Here is a 20220-nt window from a genome sequence, read left to right as displayed (position 1 = left end):
GGCACAGCCACCCCCCTCAAATCTATAGGGACACAGTGTGATACACGTACCTCATATATTACATAGCTATATACCATATACATCGGATATATACACAGTCTTTGTCTCTTGCCTTCTCCTAAAGATACTGATTGAGCCTAGCCGCAAACCTTCCTTTTATTTTGACCCCACACACATCTGGGTAACACCGTGCACTGAAAAAAAAAAACACACATCTTCCGTGCGGATGGGGGTCCGGTGCTTTAAGACGACGTACCCCATCCACATCCCTATTCCCCCTCCCCCCCACCCCTTTTTTTTTTTTTTTTTGCTATTTTCCCCTCCCCCGCTTCCCACAGAGCCCCGAAGCAGCCCCAAGAGGTGCGGATTTCGCTCTCCTCGCCCTCGCCCCGCTCTCGCCGCCTCCGAAGCCGAGCGGGGAGCGGGGAGCAGAGGCCCCGACGGCCCCCGACGGCTCCCGGCGCTGCACGGAAACCCTACCTGCGCTGCTGGCAAATGACCGGCGGCTGAAGTCGCACTGAAAACCTCCCCTTCAGCACGCCGAGCATCTCTGGAAGCAGCAGCCCGGCCGCTGGGGCTGCCTCTCGCCAGCCGCAGTCGCTCGGTCTCTCCCCCCGCAGTCGCAGCGGAGGAGGCGCATGTTCTCGTACTCTACGTGCTGGCTGCCGGGCTTCGTATTTTAAGGGAAACTGGTTATTTATTAATATTATCTCTTTATTCATTTATTTCTGGGCGGGGAAGGGTGTGTGTGGGGGTGAAGAGTGGTCAGGTAAAGTCCCGGGAGCTCGGGTGAACGCTAGAAAGTCTATGCAATTTTTTTTTTTTTTTTTTTTTAACCCAACACGGACGCTTTTAAAACTTTAAAAGAAAGAAAGGGCTTGCTCTCTCAGGAGGAGTCTTTTCTTTTTCATGCGCCGGTTCTGGAACCAAATCTTCACCTGCTGGTCGCTCAGGTTTAATCGGTCTGAGAGCTCCCTCCTTCTTTGGCGAGTAATGAATTCATTGACCATAAACTCCCCCTCCAGCTCTGCCAGCTGCAGCTTGGAATAGGGTTTTCGCTTTTTCCGGGACCGTGTGTGCATCGGGTACCAAGGAGCACCTGGCAAAGGGGGGAGCGAGAGAGAGAGTTGAGCATTTCGCAAGAAAAAAAAATCCTCTAAAAAAAAAATAAATAAAAAAGAAGGGACACCCTCAGTATTCCTCTCCGCACCTCCCTGCTGTCCCAGTGTCCCCGCTGTCCCCGTCCTGGCGGTGACCAGAGGTGCTCAGGGATGCTTGCAGCTCCCTCCCAGCGCCACGGGCGATGCGTGGGAGGCAGGGGAAGGGAAAGGCGGGGAGCGTTATAACCGGGGCACGGAGCGAAAGACGGGCACCGAGCGGGCGACAAGGCTGGGGACACCCCCCTGGAATCTGGGGCTGTCCACCGCAGCTCCAGTCCCTGTGGCAGGGGGAAGAGCCGAGAGACCTGCACCCAAATGACAGCGTTGAAGGCTGCTTTTTTTTTTTTTTTTTTTTTTTTTTAAGCTTCCCCCCCCCTTTTCCTCCTCCTTCCCCCCTTGCCTCGTGCAGACACACCTCTGCGAAGTCCCCAAAAAGCGCCTCGACGCTCTGCCAACCGTCCGCGCCGTCGGTCGAGGAGGGATGCGCAATCACTATCTCCCTCTGCCTCTCTCTCTCTCTCTCTTTTTTTTTATGGGATATTTACATGTTTATAGCCTTTTCTTTTAAAAGAAGCACCACCTAATAAAACATTAGGGATTTCGGTGCTACCCCTAGTGGTCTCAGCACACATAGGCACGCCGCTTCCCATCGCTGAGCCCATGAATTACACCACGAAGCAGCCCCAAGCCGGCAAGTTTCCAAGCAAACCGCCCCCCCGACGCTCTCCCGGGTCTTACCACCGGTGCCTAAAGTGCTGCCTTGGTTCAGGGGGGACACCAAGCTCCCCGCTTCGCCGGCCGTGCCTTTATTCCCTTCATTGAGCAAGGACGAGCTGGAGTCTGACTCCAAGGACTGGCACGACGGAGGGTCGTGGGGCACTGCCTCGGCGGCCGGATAGTCATATTTGCTGAAATTGCCCCCCATGCCATTGGGGAGGCCGGCTTCGAGGGGCAGCAAGGCACTGTCCCTGCCCCTCTCCTCCCGCTTGAGCCCGGCCGTGTCGGAGCAGGTTTCCCGGTAGTAGCATTTGCTTTCCTCCACCCGGGCGAGGTCGCAGGCTCTGCCGAAGGAAGGGTTAATGGAGACGGGGCTGCTCAGGTAGGGCTGCGGGTACCCGTTGCAGGGCTCCGAGGATGCCCAGGGCAGGGAGCAGACGTTGTCCCGGCGGGGGTAGGAGAGGGATGGCAGCCCGGGCAGCTGCCCTCCGGAGGCTCGGAAATTGGGGAAGTAGAAGGTGTCTCCCGTGTGGATGTTCACCAGAGGTCCCACAAAGCCGGGATTAAGGAGGTTGTGCTCGCCCATTTCCGCGGGCCTGACCGAAAGCTTCTACTTTATTGCTATCTGACATTAAACATAGTTAAACCGACGGCTCGGCCCCATTGGTCCGGGGGGGTCACGTGAGCCCCAAATTGCGCTGGGAGGGAGGGGGGGGCCTCCCCTCCCCTGGCAGCAGAGACAAAACACAACAGCAAGTTCCGCCTTTTTACGCCTTTTCTCTCCCCCCCCAGGCCCCTCTTCACCCCCCAATCATAAAAAATCATAAAAAATCCCATAAAGCATTTTATTAAAAAAAAAAAAAAGGCAACGGCTCCCAGCGCTGGCTTGAGAAACGCGAGGTACCCTAAAATGTCATATTTAGCATAAAATAATCGATAGGCGATGGTTTTGCCCCAAAAACTCACCCCTCCCCCGGCGGCACTTCGGGGCCCTCCACCAGCTGCAAAAGCGAGACGGGTTCTCATTAATTAGCTCCTTTATTAACTAAAACAGTTCGAATTTACAATATCTCCCCAATAAATTACTATTAGATATTGTGTCATATAAAGTTTACAGGCTTTTTAAGGAGACGAATGATCGTGCCCGCAACAGGCTCATATTTACGCGCGGTGGGATGGGAGCCTTGGAGGCTATTTGAGACCTTTTCGACTCTTCTGCCTTTTTTTTTTTTTTTTTTTTTAATTATAATTTTTTTCCCTCCTCTAGGACCGGGTGGCTTTGTCGTGGACTAGGGAAATGTAGCCTCTTCCCAGGCTGCAGCCTCTCAAGAAGGGCTGGAAGATTTTTAACAATCCTCAATCGCTTTTATTAATGATCTGTGTCGAATAAAGCAAGACAGAAGAACAGGACTGTATATAGCCTTAATTTACCCGGTATATATTCCATATGCAGGAAGACGCACACACATGCAGCATATATGCATTTTTCTCATTTCTTTTGCCTTCTTTCAGGAGAAAGAACAAAAATGAGAATTCTCCCCAACCCCCACGCCGCTCGGGTCCCCACCCCTGGAAATATAGGTACACACACACACGCACACACTCGTATCTGGTTCCTTGCCACCTTATAGCAATATATTCTGTCCTCGTAACACTACAGAGCTCTTCTTCCCTCCCACCCATCGTCTTCTCCTGGTCATACTGAAAAGAGCTTCTGCACAGGAACACAAGGGAGTGGGGAAAAAAAAATCAATATTGGCTTCTTTCACTGCAAAATAAACACGTTGGAGGGAAGAAAAAAAAATACTGAAAAAGGTGTATTGTATGGAAACATGGAACCGGGAAAACGCAAAGACATTTGATGGTGCTTTATGCTTTTTGGGGGTGTTATTTCCCTCCTTTTATTTTTTGGTCTTATGCCCATTTTCTCCCTCCCCCCCACTCCCCCTTTTTTAAAAAAAAAACAAAATGCCCACCCCGTTCGCTTTATTTTTGCATGGCTTTGCATTCCTCCCTGCCTTAAGCAACTCCCAAGCGTTCCCTTGCCAGGTTGCCTCTGCGAAGTACCGTAAATATTCCTGTATAGGTAAAACCGCTGCGCGGGAGCGGAGGCGCTCCGCGGAGGCTGAGCCGAGCTGGTTCAGCCGCACCTCCCCAGCTGGTGCCTTTCCAGACAGCAAACAACCTCCCCCCTCCAGTATTTGAGATATTCCTCCAGCATAACATCATTTTCCCCGCTTCACCCTCCTCCTCTGGCAGAATACTGGGGCTTTTGCTCAGCCCCTTCCCAGCCCTGTAGAAAAATCAGGTGCCAATAAAATTACTCCTTTAGCTTTTTTTTTTCGTATTCCATGGACAGCTCCTGAAGGTGAAAAACCTATTTTCTACGTTCCCCATCTCTCTTTCTCCCTGGCACATCTATGGATACGCTACATATTCTACATACATACCTTGCAGAGATACGTGCATACCTTCCTACACGCTTTGCCTGTGAAGGAAGAAATACGACTACTAGAAATATTTTGCTAGAATGAAAGTTTAGCACTTTTTTTTTTTTTTTAAACCTTGCCAAGGAATTTTTCTCCCTGCAGGTATAAGTGCAAAAGCTGCTTGCAATTTCTCCAAGAGTGTCGTCTCAGTGCAGAAGAAGCGCTCGCAACGCTGGGCAACCGTGGAGGGGAATAGTTTATATAAAAATGAGCACGTGATCCCCGTAGGTTGCCATATGAATTGGCTTTGTTTGCTGTGTTTTAAAGAAAACCCTTCCTCTACCATGCTCTTGCTTTGCAAAATTCCCCCTATAAGACGTGCCCGGGTGCTGTACGGCTTTGTTCTCCACCGGACCATGGAAAAGTCCATTTTCGCTTCACAGGAGTCTCGGCGTATTTGGGGCTTTTCCTCTATATTCAATCTGATTTTTGCAGGGTGGAAAAAAAAAAAAAAGTAAAATAAAAAATCTGACGGTTACCTCCGAATAAACATTTCAGGAGGCGGTTGCAGGGCTGAGCTGCGGAGCAAGTGAACCACAAACTGCGTGCTGAGTCCTGCGGGAAGGGACATTGTTAGCGTGGGCATCACAGCAAGGCAGAGGGAGAAAAGCACCCCCGATTCCCTTTTATTTTTATTTTTTGGAGAGCCGAGAAAGGCTACAGCCGTGCCTAGAAATGGATTAAGCGATGCACGGCGTGGAGCGGAGGTCCCTGCTCTTGGTGGCCTTCGTCTCCAGCGGGAACAGGGCTCAGCGCTGCTCCTGCTGCAACCAGACAGCAGGTCCAAGAAGGGGAAAAAAGAATCCTAAGGACTCATGAGTAAAGCTGCAGCGTTTCCCTGGGAATTTCTTCTCCATTAAAAATGCATTTCCCAGTTCAGGTTGAGCGCTTGGGCTTTTCAAATGCTCAGCGCAAACTGAGCAGTGCTTAAAAACGAAAGCCTGAGCCGAGTCCTCCTGCTTGGGGCACTGGCACTGCTGCTTAGGCAGCCTGATTCGTGCACAACCCACTCCGAGCTCCGGCTCCAAAAATATATCCCGATTTCTACCTCATGTTGCTTTGAGCAACCCCCCTCCTTTTTTTTTTCCTTTTTTTTTTTTTTTTTCCGCGGTGTTCCTCCCCCCAAAAAGTTGCCCAGCCCAACTAGAAATCTCGGAACCTTTCCCCGTTTGCAGGAAAGCCCATTTTCAGGTAGAGTCCTTGTAGAGGCAGATATTTAATAATCCTGACGAAGGGTTTATTTTCTCCGCCTCCCCATGTCCAACACGCAGCTTTTGGGAAATGCTCGTGGGAAGAAGCCGGGGAACGCTCCGTGCCTGTGGGAGCCGGGAGAACAGCCCCCGAAAAAGAGGAGAGGAAAAAGAGGCTGCAAAAGCAAGATTGCAACGTCTCAGTTCAAGGTCACTGTCTAGTGTAGTAAATAGGATCGACATCTTATGCTAATGACTGTCTCGGATGAGCATCAGTCATTGCACCGAGAAGAGCCCGGGGGAAACAACCCCAAGTTTGGGGCTGACTTTGCTGTGTTTTGCCCTGTGCCCGGCTTGGGGGTCTGTCCCTGCGCTCCTTCCTCGCCTGCCCTTTTTGCACCATTTCATCCCCTCTCTACCGAGCGTGAGAAATAAAATCTTCCCTTCCCCGCCTCCCGCATTGCATCTTCCTCCCGTGCAGCCCGCAAGGCTGAGCTCGACTCAAGGCTACCACTTGAGCAGACTCTTTCTCTCCCACCTCTCCAGCCTTGTTTCTTAAAGAAACAAAAAATAAAATTAAAATGCAAATTAAAAATCAATAGAAATGGCTCCTGCCTAATGCCCACAGCAAAATCTTCACGTTTCAAATGGGAAAGACCTAACCCCACTTCCAGTTTTCTCTCAGAAAAGACCATGAAATTTAACCTTCATATAGGGCAAAAATCTGTAACATATACTGCATCTTCCTCCCTGGAAAATGAAATAAAAATATATATATATTTTTTAAAAAAAAGCAAATTGAAACTTCTGCTTGCGCGTGTGCAGGTTGGAAAAACAGATCCCGTCCTGGCTCAGCTTTTCTGCTTAACTGAATTTCGCCCCAAATAGGCTGGGAGTTGTAAGGAGTTGCGGTGACTCGAACAAGAAGTTAGCTGCCAGGGTCAAAAAGGAAGTATTTAGAATAAATATATAGATACATGACACGGGGAATAAAATAGAGACAGGCTTTGGAAAGCCCGCAGAACTGTTATTTTGGGCAAGCTATATATCATTGAAACCTGCCCCAGCTACTTTTCTTGATGCGGAAAATGTATGTCCATAGACAACTTATAGACATATAAGCGTACAAGATCGCTTATATATTTTCTGCATAGACGTACATGGAGAGAGAGGGTAGTAAAACTGAATATGTAGGAGCTGGGCAAAAAATTGCAACGTGGAAAACCGGTAAATGTATGCGAATAAAAATGTCTGCGACACTTCAGCTCATTCAATATACAAATCATCTGGGGCAGCTTTCAGTTTTAAGGGAGGCAGGTCCCAAGCTTGCGAAACCTCCCGCTTCAATCTCTCCTCGGTGCACGGAATAGTTAAATGCCTGAATATCATTATATTTTCCCTAGCTTTGCCAGCAGAGGATCTTCTCCTCCTATTAGACTAATGTAAACTGATGCCTGCATCCTTTGTAAGGCAAAGGTTTAGCCCCAACTTCAGGGAAGTTTGCTTTGTCCGCAGCTCTGCTTTGGGTGAGAGCTGGCGTTTCGTACTGTAACCCCTTGGAGAGCTGAACCCCCCCAAGAACTGTAACAACAAACCAGTTAATGGTCTAGAATTCACGACTCTTGAACAAATCTCCATTGGAGAGCCTGAAAAGCGTGATCTCACTTATTTAATGTTCCTTGTAAAGGAAGAGAAAGTGGTAGGGAGGAAAAGCAGTTTATTAAACCCACGGCTGGTCCAACTGTGGTCTAAACCAGCTGAGCTCCCTGCGAAGCAGCAGCTTGCTCCCGAAGTGGAGGCGACAGGAGACACGACATTTTGCTGCATATAATTCTTAAATACCCATAAACACGAGGGCTTCCAAAGCCGTCGGTAGTATGCTGAACCACGTAGGCAGAGGCATTTTTATAAGCCAGGAACCAACAGTGCTGTAGGAGTTTGTGGGATGTGTGCGCACACACACACCGTGTTGGCTGTCATTGACTCAGAAAATAATTTCTTGGCAAAGCCTTCAGAAGTCTCTTCTCTTTTGCTGCAAAAAAAAAGTCTTTTTCAAGACCAAGCGCTTCCCAAACAAATAGTAAGTTAACCAGCAAGCTAGCAAGGATTATACTCACCTCTGCACTGAGCACGGGGCTGCGGGAGCAGAATTCCCCTTCTGGATTAGGAAGTTATTCTTTAAAGAAACATTTGGAAATATATATATATACATGTAAATGTGAGAGAGTTAAAAAAAAATGGAAAATTTGAAAAAGTAAGAAAAAAAAAAAAAAAAGGAAAAAGAAAAAAAAAATGAAGGGAGAGGAATATCCCTTGTCCGGGATTTTACCATAAAAGCTGCGGTTGGGAAGTTATTCAAAGTCCACGGTACAAAGGGAAGAAAAGGCTAAACTTGGGAAACTTCCTTTTCAGGGCTTTATTGTTGGCCATTAGCCCGTCTGTCTAGACTGCAAATAACACCTTGTTTATCTGTAAACAGGAGCGGGAGCTGCTTGGGGTGGCTGGGGACGAGAAGATCAAGGGTGAGGGTCCCCTCGCTTATTATGCCCACGGCTCATGATGTCAAGGTCAAACAACGCCTAGTCACGGTCAAGGGTAATACAGGAGTGACGTCACGGCTTGCTGACCTAATACCCGGCGAGCGATGGGCAAAGCGAAATGCGCATATAGTAGATAAATGGGCACGAGAAAGGGGTGCAAGCGATTCCAGATGCGATTTCCTAACGGGAATGTGAAAAAAATAAGCGAGGAAAGGTAGAAATCCATTGGGTTGGTCTTCTTGGGACACACAACCAGCGGAGCTCGCCGTCCGCGCCCGCGGAAGTTGAGCGGGGGAGTGAGGAGCTGGCTCTCGGGGTTGGGGATTTGCGTGCGTTTTTGCGCAGGTTTGGTTTTAAATTTCTTCCCTAGACAAGTGCCTCTTCCAAAGCTCCTGCAAGAGGATGGCCAAATCACTCACTTCGTGGATCATATTTTGCCCTTCTTTAAGCAAACAAATAAACAAAAAACAACCCCTCCAAAAAACCCCAAACCCAACTCACCCGTGTACAGGATTAGGGAGGTCTAATCTCAAAAATCTAGCGGCAGTGTTATATTGTCCGACCAGCCCGGAAAAACCAATTTCTCACCCAAAACACAGGGATTAAAGGGACGAAGCACGCAGCGGGGTCCACTGCAGCGTGTAGAGGTAAAAGAGGGTGGGGGGATGCCCGTGCCGAGACCCGCGGGTCCAATCCTGACCTCTCCTCGCTGCCATCCCCACCAGACCCCAACCCCGACGGCCGGGGGAGACCCAGCCCCACACGGGGAGTCGAATCCCATAGGCCCGAGCACGTCGGAGACGGGGTCTCCCTTCCCTGGGGGTAACTGCGCACGGTCTGCGTCCCCCCCAAATCACAGCCGGCTCCTCTCCAGCGCCCGAATCCATCCGTGAGCCTTCCCTGCTCCTGGCACAGCCGGGATGGAGGATAGAGGGGTTGAGCTACCCCAAAATAGCGGATATTTTAAAATATCGGGGGAAGTGTGGGAAATGACTGGGAGCGCCTGGTTTCATGGTCTCGCCAGTATTTGCCAGCCAAGACCGTCGAAAGCCCTACGTGCCCTAAAGTGTAATGAATGTATTTCTTCTGTCTTCTTTGTTTTTTTGCTTGCGTTTACTTTTTTTTTTTTTTTTTTTTTTTTTTTTTTTTTTTAAATCCTCCCACGCGATTTGAAAGAGCGACCGACACACCGACCGACACACCGAGAGCGCTCCCCCTGAAATGAAACCGTAGCGGACCAAAACTTCCAGAATTGGAAACTTGGTCCCAAATAGCCGTGAATAAATTGGGCTCAGTTCGGGCTGAAAAATATATTTACCAGTACGCATTGATTCCCTCCAACAACCCCCGCTCAATAACTTCGGTTTCATCCACTTTTCCCAGCGCTGGCAATATTCAGGTAGAATAAGGAAGAAGAGAGGCAGCGAGCAGCACTCTCGCTGTCGGGATGTCGGATTTGGACTTGTCTGGAGTTGCATTTCGGCGTTTAAGTGTCTGCACACACAGCAAGAGGGTGAGCTTTTTTTTTTTTTTTTTTTTTTTTTTAACACCCAAAACGCGTATTTTCTTGGCTCTAACGCCCATGCGGCACAGAGCAGGATTCACAACATGACCCAAGCCCACTAGAGCAGCGGCGGTGGGTTTCTCAAGGTATTGCAACGTTTCTTAGCCGAGAGTCTTTAAAAGTAATAAGAATAATAAAATAAGAATGAAAATTTCTGTCCATGCTTCCAGACCAGCGAAGCTCTCGTTTTCCAAAAATAAATGCAAGAACCCCCCGAGTTTCCCGGCTCATCAACCGCTCACTCGGAGAAATTAGGGAGTTCGGGGACATACATCCTGGGGAAAATCCCCATTTTTTTTGCCAGCCCCCGTTTCGCCCCATTCCCAGCGCAAGGCAAAGCAGTGTTCCACCTTTCCCGAGTTTTGGGATCACTCCGGGAAACATCCCAACACAGACGGGGCTTTCCCGGTAGTGGTGTTGGCGATGTGGGCTCCATAGGGAGCTTTGTCGCTGCACTGCACCATTATTATTTTGCATACACCCCCCTCGGGTATCTGTCTTTTATATGCATTTATAAAGCTGTATGTACACCCACACATGCACACGTACCATCTTAAACACACCGGTACAGGCACGGATTGAGATCCCCACACCGCTTTGTGTAGTAATAAAGGGATGCGCTTGCATAAGTATATATAAATTTATATATATAACATACATAGGATCTACCCACCACTTCATATAATAATATAGAAGGGTGCACTTGCACATATATATATAAATTCATATATACAGTATAAACAAATTGTTACATGGGCCATATCACGTCATATATCTATATACAGAGATACATAGATTGCTTTAATACCCAGACTAATATAAATTATACACACACCATCATGCCCTGCATACATACATGTAACATATATATAGTATATATGCACACCGACTTCCAGATCATTTAAAGAAAGGGATATATAAGCTTAAATGCACACACCATTACATACCCTTGTATAAATGTATATATATATGTACTCATGCATATCAGCTTGAACACCTAGTGCATCTACGCACCCATTTGTGTAGGCACCAATGCTATTTTTTTCCATGTAGCTTTACATAGCTTGTGCCCGCTCCATCTTCCCCTTCATATAAATATAAGCACACATCCAATGCAAATTTCACCCGCAATAACATTGTTTTAGGTTACATCCCTTTAAAAGCCTTTTTCTCCCCCCTCCCCTTTTGATCATTTAACGAGGTGATTAAATCTAGCAGATATTAAGGTAGATTGTAATCCGCCTATGGAAACAATTTCCTCTCTCGTATTTCTGTCGGAGCCGCCCGGCCGGCTCGGGGCCGCGCAAACTCCGCGGGTGCGGAGCCGGCTCCGCGGGGCGAGGGCAGGTTGCGAGATTTTTATCTGGGGCCGGAGCTGAGTCAAACAGGTTTAGCGAAACGCATCCTTTGAGCCAGAGCCCTCTCACACGCGGAGATTTAAAGAGATTAGCAGCGTCTCCGGAAAGTCATCGCGTTTTCACCCGGGATAATTGCGGAGCGGAGGAAAATAAGGACAAAAGAAAAAGAAAGAAAAAAGGAAAAATAAATAAATAAACAAGACACTCAATTGGCTCAGTCTCCGCGGGTTTATTTGCTCCATTTTTTTACTCCCCCTGGGGACAGTCCGCTTTGAGGACGCGCATCTGCCCCTCGCATCCTCCTCCCGCTTTCGGGGAGCCCCTGATGAAGCGCTTTCTGCCCAAATTTGCTGGCTTTCCCCCTTTTTCTCATCGCTTCTCCGAGGAGGTTCGTGTCCGGGCTGCGCTTGCGGCGGCTGGAAGGAGGGGTGGGAGAGGCGAGGGGCTACAAAGAGGTGCACAACGAGGTGGCGGAGAGCCTCTCCTCAAGGCAAAACAACAACAAAAAAAAGATATTTATTTTTAAGAAATGTCATCTGCAGTCGGTACATATCATCTGGACACCACAATATTATATACATATACAAGACATAAAAAAAAAGTGATGCTTTTACATATCCAAAGAACACTGTCGATAGTTAGTCGGTTTAGAGAGGGAAAGAAACAAACCCCAAAGACAATATTGTGCATTTTCCATCTTGTCAGCGGAGAACAGGCATTCCAGTTTTATGGCAGAGATATAGAAACCCTCAAGAGAACATACCAAAAATAGTATTGTACAGAAACTCACTTCCATGTAGGACCTAAATCAGCGTTTGGGATTGTTATGTGATACCGAGCAATGGTTCTCTTCCCACAATAGCAGCCTTATCTCTTATTTTCGGTCCCTAGTGCTGAGAAAAAACGAAGCTGATGCAACTTTGCCATAGGTTCTCCATACATTTTACATCGGTGGGTGAAATGGCCCGAGATATGAAAGACCGGTCACTGGCGAGGGGATCAGACTATACAGCGGTACAGGGCGACATTCAGAGTTCATCTCTCCTTTAACATAGCTACACTCTTAGCTTATATTTTTTAAAAATATACACAGTTTAACCTTATCGATGGATTTCTCAGAGCAAAATTGGGTATTCACAGTCAGAGCGGGACAGAGGTTAAATCAAAGATGCGGTCAGTGTTTTGGGGCGTGTATGTGTGCATTTTTTAATGTCGATTTTTAAATAATGAATTCGAATCAGCAGAGTCCTGATGATGTTATCATACAAGCTACCAGATAAATATTTACGCTTCTTGCTTCCTTTCCTCGCCCTCCCTGCAAAGCTTCCTCTGTCAGGTCGTGTGGAGGTGTGCTGTCTTGGATTTGCTCACCACCTTCTTCTCCTTGACCCTCCGGTTCTGGAACCAGATAGTCACTTGGCGCTCGGACAGGTTGGTGGTGGCCGAAATCCTCCTCCGCTTCTCTTTGGTGATGAATTTGCTGGCCGCGTACTCCTTCTCCAACTCCTTCAGCTGGATTTTGGTGTAAGGGACCCTCTTCTTTCGCCCCCTCCGATAACTGCTGACTTCGGGTTGCAGGGGGACCACGTCTGTAAAAAAAAAATAATTAAAAAAAAAAAGGGGGAAGGAAAAAAAAAGGCGAGAAGGGAATCGGCGAGGTTACTTCGTCACGGTGTGTGGGATGGGGATTTCTGCACGTCGGGGAAAGAAAGAAGGGGGGGAAAGGAGGATAAAGGAGGACAGAGAGCGTGGAGGAATGGGAAGAGAAGGGGAAGAGAGGGAAAAAGAGACAAGACAGGCGGAGAATGCATCCAGCGAGGGGAATGGTAGCACTACAATAATAATAACAGCAATAATAACAACATAATATTAATAATGCACTTGGGGAAAGGCTGTTTTTCTTGGCGACACTGTCCACACTGATAAACACAGAGCAGCAAGTCAACCCACAGACCAACGCACACAATCAAAGGGCCCTTCCAAGCGTTTATATTTCAGACAACGTCCGGAGCTTCCCCTCTATTTCCTTCCTTCCTTTTCTTTTCTTTGCTTCCCATTTCTGCCCCCGCAGCCTGCAGCAGGTTTATCGGGGAGCCTCGCAGATGTGCACCCTCAAACCCCAAGCCCGGTGCAGAGACAAGTGCATCCCCGCACCCCAGCCCCTCCCGCCGGTTTGGTGCGGACAGGGAAGCTCCTCGGAGGGGAGGGAGGGGGCAAATTCAGCAAAAATCCCCCCACTCAGATACCCTCTCCAGTAGCTTTTGCCCGGGGTGAGATGCTCCGTGTTTTGCAGAGGGGCTATTGGGAATGGATTCGCCAAAGACGCGGGCAGCACCTTCACTCTTGCCTTGTGGTTACTTGGGGGGGGAAGCTCCCCCCAAGCTTTTCTCCCATTTTCGGGGAGTCCCAGCCCCTTCCCAGCACACTGACAGGGTGCGGGGTTAACCTGGGTGACGAGGGTCCCTGCAGGGAAAGTGTCACCCGGCTGGATGGAGCAGGAGCATGGAGCCGAGCTCTCCTCGCAGGCATCAGAGCCCCGGTTATAGCTGGCACGAGTTAATGCCGGAGCCCCCCCAGCACCTAGGGGGCCATGGGCTACGGGGTTGGAGATGTGGGGTGCTGGAGATGCCGCCGAGGCCCGTGAAGGGGGCAGAAATCTCCTTCGCTGGGGGGTCTGTAAGGATACAGGCGATGGGGAGGGAAAGCAGGGGGGACGGCAGAGCCCAAACACAGCGTGAATGGGAGCCCCCCCTCAAAAAAAAAAAAAAAAAAAAGTACTTATAATCCAGCCCAAAACACCTTATTTCTCCAATGCCAAATGCATCGCCACATCTCCCCTTCTCCGCGAAAATCTGCTGGGAAAACCCATTTCTCCATCCTCCTTTGTCCCAAAGAAACAAAACAATTAAAGCGGTGCCCCCCCGTTTTCTCTCCCGGGGGGACTCACAAGACCCGTCCCTGCCCTCCATCCAAGACACATGGAGCTGTAGGGTTTTCCCCACACCTTACTGCGGTTATTTTCCCTCCTGGCTCCTGCATCTTTCTTCTTCCCAGCCGTGGGACTGGGGGGCTAGGGGGGGCTGGGGAGAGGCTCTGGGAGGAAGCACGCATCATCATCTTCCTCCCCGTCGGGGCACGAAGCCGGTAGGGATGGCAGCGGGGGATTTGCTTGGCTAAAAGATGCTCCGGGAAGGGTTGGGGCTGTCAGGAGCATCCCTGACCTGCCGGAGAAGCGCCCCCCCTATCTCCCCCCCCCGCCTCGCTCCTTCCCCTCGGAACAGATTCATTTGTCACTTGACACCTATTCCTATAATTGTGCGTAATTGTGATATGATTTACTGTCCCAGCTCTCGACACTTCTCATTCAGCTGAGCCACTACCGAAGGATTTGGGGGGATTTTTTTTTTTAATCCTTTTTCAGCTTTCTGCAATTAAAGAAGAAAATGAAGAGAAAAGCACCTAGAGACGCGCTTAGGTGAGGCAACAAGAGGGAGGAGAGAAGAAAGGGAAGAATTAAGCGGCAAAGTTACTTTCCAAGCAAGCTCACGGCGTGTATTTTGATTCAGAAATGATTGCTTCACCTTCTTTCCCATGCATGTTCATACACATTGCCTTGCACGGGAGGCATTCCAGAGCCATTTCTTTCCCTTTAATTATATATACAGGCATACACGTCCGTGTCTCCGGGTGCACACTCAGCCGCGCACACGCACACCTCCGACACGCCGGCTCCCAGCGCAGCCTACCTGGGAAAGGTGATTTCCAGAGGTGTGCAGACTGCGATTGCTCTTTGGAGCAGTACATTTGGCCGTCCCAGCCATTAGAAAGAGCCCAGTGCTGGTAACCTTCCATGGGAAGCAAAGCGTCGTGCCGCGGCTCCGGGTGGCCGCCCAGCCCCGGGACCACCGACACGTCCAAATAACCGGGGACCGGCTGGTAGGAGCTGGCGAAGCCGGGATAAAAAGCGAATTCCTTGGCCCTCGACGGCAGCTCCTCGCCGGGCAGCGGCCCGCCGGCCTCGGGGTACTTTTCCCCGGGGTGGTAGGCGCAGGTTTTCTGCTGCAGGTTGACGCCGTGCGAGTGGGACAAGCGGCAGCCGTAGTAGCCGCCCCCGAAGGGGTACCCGTAGCCCAGCGCCGCGCTGGATGCCGCCCCCGACGGGCACTGCCGGGGGGGCTCGGCGGCCGCCAGCTCGGCGTACGCCGCTCCCTGCGGCGGCGGCGGCGGCGCGGGGGGCACGGCGAGCCCCGGCGGCGGCGGCGGCGGGGGGGGCAACACCTCCCGGCAGTGCCCCAAGCCCTCCATGCGGTTTTTCTCCCGCGGGGCTTCCTCGCAGCGGCAGGCCAGGCCGTCGGGCCAGCGCGGGGGGAGGCCGAGCGGCGCCGTCATGTCATGCCGAGCTGCTCCTCCCGCCTCCGCCGCCACCGCTCCCGTGGCCGCCGCCGCCGCCGCCGCCGCCGTGGCCGCCGCCGCCGTCGGGGGAAGCTCCGCGCCGCGCCCCGCCGCCCCGCGACCCCCCCAACATATCGGAGCCGCGCGCGCATGCGCCGCCGCCGCGCCGCCGCCGCTCCATTAAGAAATCCGCCGCGGCCACGCCTCCCCCTCCTCCTCCCCCCCCCTTTTTTTCGTCCCCCCCCCCCCCAAGCCCGCCCCGCCGTGCCCCCGCCGCGCCGCCCACGTCACTCCGCCGCACCGACGGGGGGGGGGGGGGGGGGAGGCCGCTGATTGGACGCCGGACCGTGTCCCCCCTCCTTTTCCCCCCACCTTTTCACCCCCCCTTTTCTCCCTCTTCCCCCCCCTTTTTCCTCCCCCCCTTTTTTTTCCTTCCCCCCCCCGCCAAACCACTTAAAGGAGGTGCCCGCCCCGTCGGGGCCGGCGGCCGGCACAAAGCGCCACGCGTGGCCGCTCGTGGGGGGACCGCCCCCCCGCTACACCCCCATCCCCGCGTGTCCGCCCTCGGGGGGGGGGGGGGTCGTTCGACCCTGTCCCCCCCCAGCCGGGGGTCGCAGGTTGTGCGCAACGGGGTGCCTCAAAGCAGACCCAAACATACCACCCCCCCGCGATGGGGATGTTTTTCCCTGCTAAGTTTTTTTTTTGGGGGGGGCACTGGACTCCCCCCGGCCTTATTTCGGGTGGGGGGAGGATATTACCCCCCGCGGTATTCCGAGGGGGAGGGCAGAAAAGATCTCCCCCTCCGTATTTCGGGGTGGGGGAAGGATGCCCCCAGCCATACCTTGGGAAGGGCAGAATACTACACCCCCACCACCACCACGCTTCGAGGGGGCGGACAAAAATGCTCCCCCAACCCTTTTTGGGGTTGAACCTGTTGCTGATTGTTCATCGCAAGGTGCTTCGTGCCTCCCGTCCCCCGAAGAAAAAAGCAAAAAACCTCCTTCCCCCCCATTTTCCTTCCAGAATCCGAAATATGTTTTATTTTTTCCCGTTCAGCAATCGCGGGGGGGGGGGCGATGGTGGAAAACGGCGTTATTAATGTTTCATAGTCCGGTGATAAATATTTCAGTGGGTAGGGACAAAGAGAGGGGGTGTCGAGGGGGGGGGGGGACGGGACACGACACTGTTGTTGGTGCAGGCTGATTTGTGAGCGTTTGTAAAAAAACGACTCAGTTCATAAAACAGGGCCAGGCTCCGGGCTGGATGCGATAGAATTGGGGAAAAAAAATAGAAATATCGCAGGTTGCTGCCGGGGAAAGATGGGGAAAAGGAGAAGGGGGCGGCGGGGGCTCGCAGCTGTCGGGGAACCCTTAGGGGAGGATTTATTAAGGATGCTGGAAGATCATCAGCACCCCAAAAAAATAGACAGAAAAAAGAGATTTTGAAATTTAGTGTCCCAGCCTATACGGGTGAGGTGATCTTTGCCTGCGCTGTGTTTTCCCCCCAAAATTATGTCACCAAGGGGGTGACGCTGAGAGCAGAGTGCCCCGTAGGGACCCCCAGATGGCCCCCGCCTGTTCTTGTCACCCCCCTTGGGGTGAGCTCCCCTTCCTCCCACGCAGGACATCCCCACTCTGCATGTCCCCCTAAATCCTAAAACTTCCTCCGTGATGCTGTTTTTTGGGGTAATACCTCTCTCCCAGGGCGCCTCGCTTCCAGGTTCACCCCCCCACTAAAAAATAAAAGCCGGAAAATACCCCCCAAAAAACAGCTCCCCCAAATCCTAGAGGCAGGAAGGTCCCGGCCTCTAAAAGGACCAAGACGTGTTCTCAATTAACCTGCCCCGCTCGGAGCCGTCGAAGAGAGATTTTCGGCATCCCAAAGTCCCCAGGAGCCGTCAAAGTCCAAGTTCAAGGCGAAAGGAGCCAGAGCGGGGCCCCAGGAGAGCCGGGGAAGCGGCCGTAGGACACCAGGAGCTGCAGACCGGGGGACACCTTCCATGGGCTCTCACCCGGGTTTAAAACCGTAATTCAAAAAGGCTGTGCTGGCCATGGGAAATTTAAAAAAAAATACATATATATAATAAAAAATCCAGCCGTCGGAGTGCCCGCATCTTTTGAATTCCACAAAATAATTTGATTTCATCCAGAAATCACCAAAGAAAAATCTCCCCCAACCCTCCCCAGCCAAGGAACACATGGCTCGGAGGGGTGACGGAGAGAGCAGAGAGAAAAATTCTGCTTAAATTAAAGCCGGGTGGCGGCTCGTCCGCCCCGTCGGGGCCCGCTCCCCCCCAAAAAAACCTTCCCCTCCCGAGCATCGCGGCTGCTCCTTTCCGAAGCGGGTAATTTTATGAAGTAGTTAACATTTCATAGCATATGTCCTATCCGCGCAGCGTGGGAAGGGGATTAAATGCTAAAAATGTAAAGATTTATGATAAGCGTAATTAGAGGCGCAGCGCAGCGCGGTGCGGAGCAGCCGGGGCGGTTCGGAGCCGTGCAGCAGCCACGGTGGGAGTCTTCGGGAAGGCAGGCACGGGAGGAAATGGAAAAAGTAGCGGCCAGCTCCTTTTCCAGTTCTGTGTAAGGGTATTTCCCATTCGCATGCCGGTGAAATATAGGTTTAATTAAGGCTGAATTGTTCAATTGGGCCGCTTCGTGGGTTGCACGCCGAAAATTGGGGGGGGGGGGGGGGGGGGTAACAAAAGGAAAAGCTCTTTCCTAGTGGCAAGAGAGGAGAAAAATCACTTTTAAAGCGATGGTTTCTTGGTGAAGGGTCTGTGGCTGGGGAGGGAGGAGGAGGAAGGTCGGGAACCCCGTTGAAAGCAATCCTCTGCCTCTCAGCGCCGAAACGCAGGGTTTTATTGAGAAAAATAAATATATGTATATTTTTCACCCTTTCTTTTAATTTCTTATCTCCCCCGGTTTAAGAGGGCTGCTGTCCCGGTGGGGCCGAGCGGTGGAGCTGGTTAATGAACCCCAAGCAGCCCAGGGATGTTTACACTTAGGAAAATGTGGAACCGCTTAGGAGAGTGGTACCCATAAATAAAAAATTGGAAGAGGGGAAGAAGCAATTAGAAATAAGAGCAGATGTGAGACCCGTTCTTTGGGCTGGTTTGTTTTATGCTTTTTTTTTTTTTTTTTTTTTTTTTCAAGCTTTTCATCAAAATATAATATTCCTCTGCTTGTGCTTTTTTAGAAAATGCCAGAGGAATGGGAGAGCGTGCGTTGCTCACCCACCAGCACGGCAGCATCACGTTTTCAGGATTTATTTTTTTTTTTAATTTGGGAAGTAAGAGGGAAAGATATAGCAATATCAAAAAATATTGACTTGTAAATTCCTTCTTCTCATCCTCATCCTGGCTCTAGGCTCGCAGATTGTGCCGGAGAACGTTTTACATGGATTTTTCTGAAGGGAGCGGTTCCCTCTCCGTCTACAAGCGGGTTCCGAGAAGAAAGAGGCTGAATTTCCCTCTGATGAAGACACGCATGGGTTTGGCAGATCCTGGAAGAAACTCGGTATTAATTTCTTTATTTTTATTCCAGCTCTGGAATGGAAGAGGGAAACAGATTCACCTCCGAGTCCATGGGAAAAGAAATGACATCCTTGCGGTGTCCGGCTGGGTTCTGCTTTGCAAAACTGCAAGTTGACTTTTTTACCTTATCTCCAGTGCGTTAGCTGGTGGGTTTTAGGGCACTTTTTTATCCTCTAGCCTTTAAGTTAGCCCTTTTCTTTATTGTCACTCTCCCCTGCAAAACAAAACAAACCACGGGCATTTAGCTCTGAGCGCAATCTTGCAGGTGAATGCATGTTTGCAGCCGGAGAGCTTGAATTTTTCAACATATTGTGGTTGTTAAAACCTAATTTGATTTGTAGATTTTCAAGGAAAACTCATAAAAAGATGGATTTCTGCCCCAAACGCGTGAAGGTAACTATTCTCCTGGAAATCCTGATGTGTCTGCTTGTGCCCAAACACCTAGAGAGCACAAACGTGCTCATGTAACACGGCTCCAAGTCAGGCATTGCATCTCCAGGCCAAGGAATTCTCACCTAAAAAAAAATTCACCAACTGAGGAATTTTATTATAAAATTCCTTTTTATTATGCTCATACCCTGGAGGAGGAAAAAAATAAAGTAAAAAGGCCTGGATGAGAATAAAGAAAAAAGACAAATCTTTTATTTCAGTGTGGGGATAGGAGAAAATAATTCAGCGCATATCTGTGGCACATGGGTATTTTTCATTTCATTTATTTATTTATTTAAATTTCCTTTCTCTTTGTTCCTTTCTTTCCCCACCCATTGTTTTCTGAAATATTTAGAAATTCCCCTCAATACCCTAGCGATTTTCTGGAGGAAAACCGTATTTATGGTTCCTTCCACCTCCAGGCAACTCGCAAGTCCCATACAAAGGAAAATGGCCAAGGTAGGAATTGTATGGAATAAAAAGCAGCTTAGTGCCTCTAAAACACGGTGCACCCGCACAGAAATCCTTACCTAGATTTGGAAAGGCAAGCTGCTTTTCCATTATGTATTTGGGGGAAAATAAAGGAGCGGAATTTTAGCTTTTGAGCCCTCAGGGAAATTAGAGCCCGTGGTATGAGAAAGTCTGAGATCAGCACATAATTTTCCCACTGGAGTACCAATTTAGTGAAGAAACTATTACTCTGATTCTCATATTCTTGTAGAGGAGTCCAAGGAAAGCTTTCCCAGGCTTTGTTCAAATTGTGCCTTGGATAAATAAAAGCCAAAGCCGACTCGCCTTCCCAAACTTTGCGTGCGCTCTGCTCCACGGCGCTCTCTCTCTCGAAAA

The 20220-nt window shown here is 50.4% G+C and overlaps 2 protein-coding genes across 2 annotated transcripts; both read right to left on the bottom strand.

Annotated features, from left to right (window-relative positions):
- Positions 1–860: 860 nt before the first annotated feature.
- HOXC12 (homeobox C12) lies at positions 861–2463 on the bottom strand (the record flags this gene model as incomplete). Its single annotated transcript, XM_084500035.1, has 2 exons — positions 861–1099; positions 1899–2463. The coding sequence occupies 2 exons, from the start codon at positions 2461–2463 to the stop codon at positions 861–863; spliced, it is 804 nt and encodes a 267-aa protein (XP_084356161.1).
- A 9860-nt stretch (positions 2464–12323) lies between these two features.
- HOXC13 (homeobox C13) lies at positions 12324–15407 on the bottom strand (the record flags this gene model as incomplete). Its single annotated transcript, XM_084500033.1, has 2 exons — positions 12324–12607; positions 14765–15407. The coding sequence occupies 2 exons, from the start codon at positions 15405–15407 to the stop codon at positions 12351–12353; spliced, it is 900 nt and encodes a 299-aa protein (XP_084356159.1). The 3' UTR covers positions 12324–12350.
- Between the last annotated feature and the right edge of the window lie 4813 nt (positions 15408–20220).

Source organism: Aythya ferina (genome assembly GCF_964211825.1).
Source record: "Aythya ferina genome assembly, chromosome: 28".
Classification (NCBI taxonomy): Eukaryota; Metazoa; Chordata; class Aves; order Anseriformes; family Anatidae; genus Aythya; species Aythya ferina.
This window is presented reverse-complemented; position numbering and strand designations above follow the sequence as displayed.